Source organism: Manduca sexta, chromosome 15 (assembly GCF_014839805.1).
Source record: "Manduca sexta isolate Smith_Timp_Sample1 chromosome 15, JHU_Msex_v1.0, whole genome shotgun sequence".
NCBI classification, from domain to species: Eukaryota; Metazoa; Arthropoda; class Insecta; order Lepidoptera; family Sphingidae; genus Manduca; species Manduca sexta.
In genome coordinates this window covers 9485129-9497475 of record NC_051129.1, presented here as the reverse complement: position 1 = coordinate 9497475, position 12347 = coordinate 9485129, and the positions used below count along the sequence as shown (strand labels likewise).

Sequence of the window (12347 nt, the reverse complement as noted above, 5' to 3'; positions counted from 1 at the left end):
ACGGTGATCAGCTGAATGATTCAAGCAGTAAATGGAAAATTTATAATCTATATATCAGTAACTAATATTATATTACATTGTACGCACAATGCTTTAATTGTAATTGATTACTTGGAGAATTGCGAACATAGAAATTTCAAGATCATGCCTGACTGCTGACATATCCTGTTGCCATGGTAACGCCAAGGACAATATTATTGTGTATCTACCTATACCTTTGCTGTTTTGGTCTCAGGTACTTACAGCTTTCTATGGGCAAGAATTATCACACTATCGTTCTGGCAGAATACAAATTTTGTGTTGGAATTCAAAGTTCTTACATATATGAACAAAACATTATCATAACCTTAAATAATTTCAATTTCACTATTAACATTATATTAAAATTTATTGCTCACCCTTAGTTTATTCCAATAGTCGCACAAAACTATGGTTATTTATACTTTAATAAATAAGTTTTATTTAGGAAACTATCCCGAATTCAGAGAGAAGTCGGAACACAAAACGTCAAAAATCATAACAAACTATAGATAAAAAACATCAAACAAACACATTGATATTGTGTTGTCTATTACAGATTCATAATTTTATGGATGCTATTTTTTATTTCTGACTAGCGCGTAACAGAATATAAAAAATAGCATTTTAATTAACGCGTTATTCTAAAAGTTATATTTAAAAAACAAAAAAGATAAATATAATAATTAGGTATTGTTAAATTATTTATTTATTTATTTTATCATGAATACAGTGATTCAATGATTTTAATATGTTCAAAATAAACAGTAATTTTCTGTTCTTTTCTTAAAAATGTAAAAACTCTATAAGATGAGTAAATTGTGCACATGGTGATATATGGTAGTAAGTAACATGATTACCATTAAACAAGAACAGTATACTTATTACACCACTCAGAACATTACATTATTTAAATACGGTATGGCATAGACCTACGCTCGTATTTCCCATTAATGTCTGCATTTAGTAAGGTTGTAATATTTAATGTCTATAATATGGATGGCTGCAAATACTTGCAAGCGGACTACAATAATACAGCTTGGCGACAGAAACAAACAGCGATAATACCTACATTTCAAACCCTACTGAATACTCACCCAAGCTAATTTCATATGCAAAATAAACATGTGTTGCTCGGTACTACTGTCCCAGTCACCATGATCTGAGCCGCTTCATATTGCCTTTATAATTCTACAAAGTTACTATGCTTGGTAATAGATGTACTAATTAGATTAATACGGCAATAAACTTTTTTTTTATTATTACTATTAAAAACCCGAATAATGTGATGTTTATATGTATACAATTAAAGCCACAACTACAACGCTAGAAAACTTGCAAATGTATTTTCGATATATAAAAAAGTTTCCTCAGAATTGTTTTGAACTGCACGAAATGTAAGTAAGTACTAGTACACGGAAGGGAGGTACATAGATACTCGCCTACAAAAAAACCAGGCTACTTAGCATCCTGGGTAAGACCATAATTTAAAATTATAAGAAATTATAGTGACGATAGATCAATGAATAATGGTTCACTGTATTCAATTTACTTTGACTGTCTAATAATAAACTCCATATTATATCTAATACAGTTTAATAGATATACATGTAATGTATTAAAGGAAAACGGCCAACTTCAAATATTCGGCAGAGATGTGATGATAGACAGTAGATTGATTTGTTATTTTAGGAACTATGTATGTTATTATGCTAAAGTGCATAAACGTGCGGAACGACAGACATCTAGTTTCAAATTATTGTTTAATTTGATCGAAATCAAGTTCTACTTCATATATCGGGAAGTTCACATCATGGAACGCATCTTGATGACCGTCAGGGGTATTCCTTAAAAGCCTGCATAATACTTTTAGGGGTGGCGGGTGTTGGTATAAATTATATCACGAGTACACGAACCAGTGGAACATCGGCTAAATATTAAATGTAACTAATGATATGAGTTGAGACGTTCAGGTGTGATGTAATAATCCTAACGTTTATAAATAAATGAGAATATTATGTCACTAGTACAACAAACTTGAAATTCTATTAGTTGCAAATGCACCAACGACACCGAGACCAGGTCGTTGATCGTAACATTTCCGTCACAAATTGATTTTTGTATATGTGCAGTAGCACCAAAATAGCTTCCCGGGAGTCGCTGCGCGCACGCCGCCAGTTGAAAGACTAGCGCCGGACGCCCAACGCGCTCCGCCCAACACCACAAATACTTTATACTTCGATAATTATATTTGTAGTACTGAAATTTGAGTAAGCGTCCCCCTGGTTTAACTAAGTGATGGTGAAAGCAAAAATAATATGTGAATAAATGTGATATGTGCTTGGATAAAGTCCAAAAGAAGTGCATTGTGTACCTTATTTGTGCAAGGGCGGCTGCCCTTCATATGCTGGTAATTTCCTTTTCTGTTACACGCGTTATAATTAGTTTATATATAAACACATTGTAAACAGGTACTTATGCTTTAAAAACTCAAACATTCTTTTGTGAAATACACAAATGGACCTAATTATATCTGGACTTCTGAATTTCTGCAGGAAGTCGTTATGTTTAATAATCGTTAATATAAAAGGAAGAGACAAAATATAAAACACTATATTCACTGTCACTTACATTATTTATTTTAATAGCAATGACACTACGATACGTTTGCTTCAAAATTTTTGTAGCCGCTACCGATGGCTCCTTCCTATCTAATGCGGTAATCGCGCTATTGTCATAAGAAACGAGAACTTCAGTATAATGTGATATTTAGCAATAAATTTCGTGTCAATTATAATAATATATACCTGTAAATTGCAAATTCCTTATATCCTACTAATATTATAAATGCGAAAGTTTGAGAGAATGTATGGATGTATGTTTGTTCCTCTTTCACTAAAAAACTAGTGAACGGATTTGGATGAGACTTTACAGTAATATAAGTCAGATGTCATCAGAATAACACATAGGCTACAATTTATAATGATTTTGTGTAATTTGGTCATATATAACCATACATATCAAGTATGTCGAAAAAATTTTTTCCCGGATAACTCTACCCGAAAAGATCTAGTAAAATATACTTTGGCAATACTACAAATACGGTCATAATAATCTAATGAACTCTCTTGAGTTGATTAAAGTCAAAGAAGTGGTGTTCTCACTCTTTTCTATACTGTTCCCGACCCATGCCGTCGAGACCATCATTCTTGAATTGCTAAGCCAATATCTTTTAGCTTTGTTATGGTTACTAGTTTTTAAACTTATTAATCAATGAGCTTTGGCTCGCAGATTCTCCCGCGTGAAATAGTTTTTCCTTGTTGAAAGTCCTTACGTGTACTTCTCCAAGTAAAGTAGCTTATGTGATATGCCAGACTACAATCTATCACTGTGCAAAATTTTATCCGGATCTGTTCAACCATTCTGGCGTCACAGATTAACAAATATCCATCTAAACTCTCGCATTTATGATAATAGTAGGACTAGATAATTGCAACCTTGAAGATAATTCACATTAGAAAGCAGACATAATTACTCGTAACTTATGATTTTAAAGATTGCTACTCGGGATCTGATTCAGTAGATAGATCAACGGTTTCATAAAAATTACATTTTATTTAGCGCTGTTGTTATTATTATTACATCTATCTATATATTTATTTAATTTGCTACCCAACTAGTAAATTACGGTAAATTTTCTTTACTGAAGAGCGAGAATTATGTTTGTGGTATGAGATCCCAAAACAATAATATTTTCTCTATCAATTAAACAGCAAAGATAGTCAATCATTATTATAGAGATGTCAGTAGCTTGCAAACTTATACAATAAATATTCAAATTCAAAAGACAATCGTAAATTTAATGTTGAGGATACCTAGAGTGTTAAAATTTCATTAGTGCAATTGGTATGTTATTACTAAAGACCATCGAAGCATGTTATTTTGGCTAGTTAGTCCTCAGATCCGACAAAGGTTCCAAAACATGGAGTTGGAGTACGTTTCGGCCTTTAACGAATTCTATAGGGAGAGCCCATCTTGGACAGTCAATTTGTTTTAAGGTTTAGCGAAAAGATGGTTGTCAAACCGTTGATAGGCCAGTTATATATTAGATATACACAGGTACCTACACACACGCTGAAAAGTGCAATATAAACAGTCAAAAGAACATTTGACGGAAAACTTTTAATTCATTTTAAAATTCGACTTATTTATGCAATAAATTATTTTTCAATAATATTTACGAAAACAAATCGTAAGATTAAATTCCCAATCTTTGATCTCAAAGTTGTTTTAAACATCTTAAACTTCAACATTATTTTATGATAACGTTGCAATATGTGTATCTAAACAAAGAATTGTTTTGAAGTAACTTATTAAACTGATTTATGGGTTTATTTTTTTCTATTTAATTTCCTACTTAATGCTACACCTAAAATAATTTACATTTCTTAAGAATGCATTCACCTCTATCTTCAACGTATAAAAAAACTGCAACCGGTGTCGTGGACTTACCACTATTAATAATGTTTTAAGGCAATTGCATTATATTATTAAGCACAGCCGTGTTGAGACGGTTGATGACGTCACCAGCTGACGTCAGGACAGCCGTCTGGATCTGGAGTAGACATCAGTCCCTGGCGTTTATCCAAGAGCATTCACTCAACGATTTCGTGAGAAATGGGGACGTTTCGAATACAACACAAGACCACCGTGTAGTGCCCTAATATCTGACGATATGCGGTCACTGAGAATTTATTAATATAATAATAATTGCCTTGTTTCAGATTTGTAAAGAATGTGTTGGACTAGGAACCAAAGATGAATAATGGTACAAGGAGGGCATTGACTGGTTCTATCCATAAAGTTAGGGAATTTGAGCTAGAAAAAGTAAGAGAACGAATTTGGTACATTGTCTCTTGTTAGTTAAGAGACACGAATTAAGTGGTATAACGTATTTTTTTCTTTTAGGTAAGTTTGGTTGAAGAGTTTGATATATTGCAAATTGTTGGTGAAGGATGGTTCGGAAAAATTCTCCTCGTGGAGCACAGGGCTTCAGACACAGAAATTGTGTTGAAAGCCTTACCAAAACCATATGTCTCGATCAGAGATTTCTATAGAGAATTCCATTATAGTTTACATTTAAGTGCACACAAGAACATTGTCACCACCTTCGATGTCGCATTTGAGACTGCTGGATTTTATGTATTCTGTCAAGAATATGCTCTTTTGGGTAAGTTTTTGTTGTTCAATTCTAACAAATCCCTTTTCTTGTATCATAATAATATACCTAAGTATTAGTTAAATACAATATAATATTATTAAAGATATCAATCGAAAAATCTTATGCAATGGTCATTATAATGTATTTATCAATAATAGTAAGTAATATTATTTACATATAGTTATAATAGTAAGTAAAGCTTTACATCGCGGCTTCGTCGCGGGAAGAAAAATGGAGTTTAATATTCAGGGCTAATTGTATCTTCATAAATATAAATTTAATGAATTGTCAAAATCACATTAGTAGTATCAGAGATTATCTCCACATACGCAATTACAAACAAATTTTACCTCTTTATATTATAATAATATTGATGTATAAATTCTGTCTAATACATATGTTACGGATGTTGAAGCCAAATAATATTATTAAACATGAGATTGTCATACAATCATTAATAATTGTCTCCTACACATCTTGTTGCAAAACAGAACTACACAACCAGATTATTGACAGATCTCCAATAAAAACATAAGTATATTCTTTCCAAGGAATTAAATATTACCGACTAATCTAAATCCGATTTACTTTGCCTCTCGCACACTTTGTGCTGGCTTCGAGCCAATATCATGGCGGTTTGAATGAATATTAAATCTAACACATTTCCAGTGCCAGCTCCCATTAATATCATGTTTATATTGGAAGTTAGTGCAGTATATTTTGTGTGATTTTTTTACACACATGTGTAAAATCCACTAACGATACATCACTGTTCATCCTATTTTGATATTTCAATGCAATATTTATTTACAGGTGATTTAACTTCAAACATGCTCGATACCGGAATCGGTGAAACTCATACTAAAAGAGTTGCGAAACAATTATCTGCTGCATTAGAACACCTACACCAAAGAGATTTAGTTCACAGAGATGTAAAACTTGATAACATTCTCATATTCAAATCAGACTTTTCAAGGATAAAGCTTTGTGACTTTGGTGAAACGAGAAAGGTACAATCCATCGTAAGACGAAGAAATGAATGGTTACCCTATTCGCCTCCGGAAGTTTTGAAGTTATCTATGGATAGTAGTTATAAGTAAGTTATTATTATCGCTCAAAACCCATTAGATATTGTATGAAAATTTTCATCGTTACAAAAATAAATATATGGTTAACGCTATTCAAATAATCATTCATCAGATTGTTTCGAAGCTATAAATATTAGCGTCTCATAAATTTGAGAAATTTAAGAGCAAATATTAAACATTTTGAGCAAAATTATTTCTTTGCTTGCAGGGCGTTAATTACGCATGATGTTTGGCAATTTGGTATAGTTATTTTCATTTGCCTCACTGGTTGCCTACCCTGGCAGAAAGCGGCATTTGATGATCCTCGTTACACAAGGTACGTCATAGTGGAAAAAAATTATACGCATGTGTCTACTCTGTAATACATCACAATTAAACTAATTATCTGGCTATTAGCCATAAAGCATTCCTAGTCACTTTTACTTTCTCGTACAGAAGCTATAGTTTAAAATAGATGTACAGTAATCGTTTAGATTCTAATGTTACACTACATTTCAGTTATTACAATTGGTACAGCAGTTCCAACCCGTTGAAGAAACAACCAAAGTTGTGGAAAATGGTGTCGTCTAGGGCACAGAAAATGTTTAAGAAGTTTATTGAGCCACGAGAAGAGAAAAGGGCGACTAATTTTATCGAGCTCTCTCGTTATTTAGATGATCGGTGGATGGCGAAAGGCTATACTGATAGAGTTGGTAAGTTAAATGTGTGTAATTACACAAAAATTTTCAATTAGTTATATTAAAATTGTGAAGGCTACACCGTTCAGAAAAACTGCAGCTAGAACCCAGGATTAAAGCTTTAAATGATGCCAGAGTGATTATTTAAATTTTATCGTTTATTTAGAATAAACTCAGATCAAACATAAATAAATCATCTAGACTTGTAGATTTATTTGCACTATCATTCAAACATTGTTACGAAAATATACACTCAGATATCTGTTGCAGCCGGCGAGGATATAGATGAGCTGTGTCCGTCAATGTATAGTTTTCATAGTGATCCAAATGAGAAAAATATACTGCTAAAACATTTTAGAGACCATGGTATAGAAACGACTGTTGATAGACAAGCTAAAAAGCAAAGGATACGGGAGTGGATACAGAACAGCGTCATCGAAGAAGCGGATGAAGAGGTAATAATGATTTATATGGCAAAATAATTATTTACACCCTACGAAATATTGTTAGACGTACACATAGAAAAAAGTTTAACAAGCTGCGCATTTAATAATATGTAATTAACCGTTTTAGGCGAAATATGTAAGTACTAATAATAATAATAATCTGTTACAGGAGGAGAGTGCTTACGAGGCGAATACTTATGATGATAGTGATGTCGAACTGGAACATAAAGCAAGGCGATATCCTCTAGACGAAAGCAAAGTTACATTGCGCTTTGATACTGAGAAACACATAAACCCAAGAACGGGTGAAGTTATTGAAGGTGTGAAACATCAACCGGCCGAGAAAAATCCCTTGTCTTACGACGTTCAGAATATAGAACCGGTAGCACCGGCAAACGTAGTGCGACGATATGGAATTAAAGAAGAAAGTTCTTCTCACAGTTCTACTAAAGATAGTGCTTATGGATCAATGGAAGTAAAAGTAAATACGCCTTCGCGAACTTCTTATAAAAATGATCATAAACCGCTTCCATCAGTTGACAATAGTATCAACAATTCACCAAGTCGATCTCTGAGTGCGACGTCTATTAATTATCAGAACAAATCACCAATGACTGCTCATGCGCAGAGATTCCAGAGAAGTGAAGAAGTATATTTAAAGGAATTGGAAAGCATGAAAGGAAGTTCGTCAACTTTACACTCATTAGGGAATTCGTCAAGATCGAACAGTAATCAAACAACTAGAAACAGTTCTTTCGATACTCCATCAGTTACTAGTAGTGAAGTACAAGCTCCGAATGATGCCCTGGCAGTGCCTACAGTTCCTAATAATGTAGTTATTACGCAAAACGGTTATAAAGTGGATAATAATCGTCAAAACAAACCATCTTACGTGTCAATGAAAAGCACAGTTTATGATAATTTTCCTATTCGCAGTGAAACAAGTACCGCAGAGAACAATACAGTTAACCAACAGATAGCCGGAAGTCCATATTCGTCAATGATGAACATCGTTCAAGGCCAAATAAAAATTAGCCCGCATGGAAATGAAATCAATAGAAATATAGTTAATGTATCGGTTACGCCTGTTAGTCGTAATAAAAAAGTCTAGTTTTGCTCAATTATTAAAACCATACAAGGTTTTTAATATTTACCTGTGTTGAATTTATTCGAAATAATATTATCCATAGTGTAATATTTGCATAGTCCTTTAAATCAACCCACGTAATGAATAAAAGTCGCATTATTTATTTTTGACTCTAGAAACTACATCAAAAAACAAAAAATCTTATAAGAAAAATAAAGATTGGAAAAAATATAAAATGTCTTCCTCGTCATTATAATTTATGCCTTTTGAGGCTGTGATTATATAACAAGTTCCCTGATTAGTTAAACCTACACTAGCTAAGCAAACTTTACAATATTAATTATTTAGGTGTTAGAATATATTAGGTATTTAAAACTTTATACCTACTTATATTTAAGGTAGAATAAAGACAAATATCTGTATTTAAGTTAATATAATGTATAAAATAAATTATGTTAAAGATGTATATTACTCATTACGTCAGTCCATACCTACCTACCTACATCATAAAATATGGCTCGACATTGTTGGTAGCAATGTAAAGTTATGTTTACAAGTAAGTGAGTATTTAGCTATTTATATACATTTTGAAAAACATTTCTTCATTTCTTTTTTTTTAAATAAAAAAAAAGTCGGCTTAAAATAAAATACCTTGAGTACTAAAATTATGCTAAGTATAACATTTTAATAATAATAATTCATATTAGTAAAACATATTGTCAAAAAAGGTTGGTGATATATGGTTCAGGGGCAAGTGCGCCATACTACTAGTAACTGTGGCGCACTTGCCCTACTCGACAATTTTGAGGTACATTTTTCGCATTGCTAAAAATCCTTTATTTTAGTATATATAAATAAAATTCAGGTAGGAAGTTAAAATAAAAGGTTTAAACTATCTACTCACTTTACTGGCTTACAGAAATATGTTACATATCTTGAAATATTTGATGTTATCTTTCACGTGGTCATCTCTGTTTACAGGTCTAAATGACACTTAAAATAAAATGGCGAATAAATCGTATTAAAATGAACAGAGCCATTTGTGTTTTTAGTGGAACCGTATTTCAGTTAATAGCATTGATATAAGATTGCGGTAATTGTATAACATCAATAGTTTTCGATTTTTTAGGGCAGGTGCACTTGCCCCCGTCGGCGACCTCTGCCCCACCTGACCTTAAGCATGGACATTTTATTTTATTTAACCCCCCCACAGCTGGCTCGGCGGCTATAAAGGTGTGAGTTGTCATGTATATATTCTGTATGATAAAACAGGCAGCGTCAGACAGTAAACTTACGTAAATATCGCCTCGATTAATATGAGATGTGTTGATAGTGAATAATTCATCTGTTGGATGTTCCATATCAAGTTTTATAAATAGATAACTGATTATACCTCTAAAATTGTTTTTTCAAACAAACGCAAGGATACAATTACGTTTGCCCAACGTAAATTTAAGTTTTATACTTAGGTAAGTAAGGGAAGTAAATCTGTTATAACTATTCTGAGAGTTATATAAAAGACAGTGCGGGCGGAACCAAAACACGGTTTGATGCGACGCACAGTGACGTATTCTATCCCGTGAGGTAGCTGAATGTTTGCCGGCAAACATTGACAGCTACGCGTGTGACGGAAAAATAACCTTATTATGTAGTATATATGTAGTATATAAGGTTATAATCCCGTGACACACGCAAATGTCATGTAGCTGTCTTGGCTCGCCGGCGATTCACGAGAGACCAAGAGTTAAATTTATTTGTACCCGTTATGCTATAATTACGTTAATCGTTATTGAAACGCTATACAAAATAGCGTCTACAAAAAATATTTATAACGGTTCGTTAAAAGTCGAAATAGTACCTAATATAAGATTTAAAATTGCTAGAGAAAAACGAATATTTATATGTCTGAGATAATAAAGCATTTTAAATGATGTATTTGAAGTATATATTAAAACATAAAAAAATGATATTTAGTACACATTTTTTGTTTGCAGCAAATTTACAGAAGTGGCAACATTGTTACATCTGTCAAAATTTGAAGTTTATCTTTTGGTACCGCCGTGCCATTAAAAACTCGCAGAATAATGGAAATACGTTCATTCATTACATATTTTAGGCGCTAAGTATTCATAATATTTAATTTACGAATATAAACTTTAAATTTTATTAATTAAATCGCTTTAACAGTGTAACAAATCAGATTATGTATAAAATAACCTAATACCTATAAACTTTTCGGTTATAACTTAAAAATTATCGATAAACCATCACAAAATGCAAAAGCTGCAGGACAGCGTGTTTTCAATAATCAAAACAACCAATTTATCTCCCGCTGTGTTCAGTTTTCTGCAACCATCGGAGGACAGTCCAGGTTTGTTTGTATAGATGATAACATATTTATTAATAGTATATTCCATGTGACTTAAGTATTAATTGAGTGGTATTTCGCAGATAAATCCCCCATCGGAGGGATCCTGAAAGACACTAGGCATGGGTGGCTAGCGCTGGGACCTAAATTCTGCGTGGTTGATCTCAGAAGCGGGCTAAAAGTTGCCGCACGCATATTTGGTAGTGCTGCGAGGTAAGTTTTTATTGCATCCGGCAACCTGTCTATAAATTTCGCCAACGCATTTTTTTGTCTCAACTGAATGCTAAATTTGCGAGGACATGCACTAAGATTTTAACTATTGTTAAATTTGGAACCTTTATTTCCATAACATTCCAATTATAGATTAAACAAGCACACTCATGATATGAAAACGGCAAAACACACTTTGCACCAATCTTACCTAATTATAAGTTTTCAAATTATTCTCCAATTTTCAGCAGTTTGTACATTCACGTAACAAATGTGGTGGAACTCCCCACCACCACTCACAGGAACTCTCAACAACTCATAATAAGTTTACAATATGAAGACACTGGGCTCATATGTGTTCTACACATCAACGGTTCCCAGATACTCCGTTGTATACAAACAGAGGCAGTTATCACAGAGTTATCGGTCTGTGATGGGGTTCCCGATGGCCCTCTCAGATGTTTTGATGGTGTACTGATGGCCGGGAACTAAAAATGGGGAGATATTGGTGTTTGATCTCAATAGAGCTAACTTATTGCAAGGTATTTTATTTAACAATTATTTTAGTTTGCATGTTAAAAGACTGATAGTTTTAAGGTGAATTACAATTCTTTATAGCTCAAAAGAAATGTGTTCAGTAACAACTTCTTGCATTTGTAGCATCACCAGCCAATTATATAATCTCTGAAGCTAGTTACTTTATTTTAATGTATATAACAGGTATACTTATGTTACTAGAAGTTACCCTAAACTGTTATGTGCAAGTAATATGAAAGAAATAAAATTATTACATGTAATACTTACATTCTGTTTAGCTATATTGCATAAACTCAAGGCTGATGACGTAATGCCTGGGTCATTGACACTAAAATGTTTGTCTGAGTCAATTTTCTGATATCTAAGGCTAAACAACTCCCATTTTGGTTAGATTACACTATGACGAAGGCTATTAACATAATGCATAACTATTTTGAAATATATTTTAAAACTTACGAATTGGTGTCACAAAATGGATGATGTAATTTTTCAGCCTTAAAAGACATATCCCAAGGTTATGAACATCTCCTGCGAAGCGAACTTACACCTGCAAATCTAGTATTTCTACCATTGAATGCCTTAAGACAAATAGAGGGTCAGAGAGAGCTGGCATTGGAAAATGACGATCATTTGGCTCTTTTATTGAATGAAAGCTCATTCATAGAAGACCAGTATATATTTCGTAATCCAGACGA

At 32.9% G+C, this 12347-nt stretch overlaps 3 protein-coding genes and 1 long non-coding RNA gene across 10 annotated transcripts in view; 3 read left to right on the top strand and 1 right to left on the bottom strand.

Moving 5' to 3' along the window:
- The window catches only part of LOC115449030 (protein N-terminal asparagine amidohydrolase), a 127684-nt gene extending 127169 nt beyond the window's left edge, over positions 1–515 (bottom strand). For 2 of the 7 annotated variants that reach the window (XM_030176708.2, XM_030176705.2), the window contains exon 1: positions 399–514. The gene's annotated coding sequence lies outside the window, so the exon portion shown is untranslated. Of the gene's footprint in view, positions 1–398 lie in introns of all 7 variants that reach the window. The other 5 variants (XM_037438795.1, XM_037438796.1, XM_030176716.2 and 2 more) reach the window with 4 other exon arrangements.
- Positions 516–2179: 1664 nt separating this feature from the next.
- LOC115449029 (serine/threonine-protein kinase MARK2) lies at positions 2180–9003 on the top strand. The gene is made up of 8 exons (XM_030176703.2): positions 2180–2428; positions 4803–4905; positions 4987–5248; positions 6053–6335; positions 6536–6643; positions 6826–7019; positions 7275–7459; positions 7620–9003. The coding sequence occupies exons 2-8, from the start codon at positions 4837–4839 to the stop codon at positions 8559–8561; spliced, it is 2043 nt and encodes a 680-aa protein (XP_030032563.1). The 5' UTR covers positions 2180–2428; positions 4803–4836; the 3' UTR covers positions 8562–9003.
- Positions 9004–10559: 1556 nt separating this feature from the next.
- On the top strand, positions 10560–11593 carry LOC119189421. Its single transcript, XM_037438976.1, has 4 exons — positions 10560–10908; positions 10989–11118; positions 11364–11506; positions 11574–11593. Exons 1-4 carry the CDS (start codon positions 10812–10814, stop codon positions 11591–11593), a joined length of 390 nt encoding a protein of 129 aa, XP_037294873.1. The 5' UTR covers positions 10560–10811.
- A 5-nt stretch (positions 11594–11598) lies between these two features.
- On the top strand, positions 11599–12272 carry LOC119189373. The gene is made up of 2 exons (XR_005112373.1): positions 11599–11657; positions 12146–12272. It is a non-coding gene; the product is annotated as an uncharacterized LOC119189373 (long non-coding RNA).
- The last annotated feature ends 75 nt before the right edge of the window (positions 12273–12347 follow it).

What these genes read in the sequence shown, in the direction of transcription:
- LOC115449029 (XM_030176703.2), top strand. Translation starts at nt 4,837, where the DNA reads ATGAATAATGGTACAAGGAGGGCATTGACTGGTTCTATCCATAAAGTT. An exon ending in GGGAATTTGAGCTAGAAAAA is followed by an intron (nt 4,906 to 4,986) that starts GTAAGAGAACGA and finishes TTTTTCTTTTAG; the next exon opens with GTAAGTTTGGTTGAAGAGTT. An exon ending in TCGAAGAAGCGGATGAAGAG is followed by an intron (nt 7,460 to 7,619) that starts GTAATAATGATT and finishes AATCTGTTACAG; the next exon opens with GAGGAGAGTGCTTACGAGGC.
- LOC119189421 (XM_037438976.1), top strand. Translation starts at nt 10,812, where the DNA reads ATGCAAAAGCTGCAGGACAGCGTGTTTTCAATAATCAAAACAACCAAT. An exon ending in ACCATCGGAGGACAGTCCAG is followed by an intron (nt 10,909 to 10,988) that starts GTTTGTTTGTAT and finishes GGTATTTCGCAG; the next exon opens with ATAAATCCCCCATCGGAGGG. An exon ending in ATATTTGGTAGTGCTGCGAG is followed by an intron (nt 11,119 to 11,363) that starts GTAAGTTTTTAT and finishes TCCAATTTTCAG; the next exon opens with CAGTTTGTACATTCACGTAA.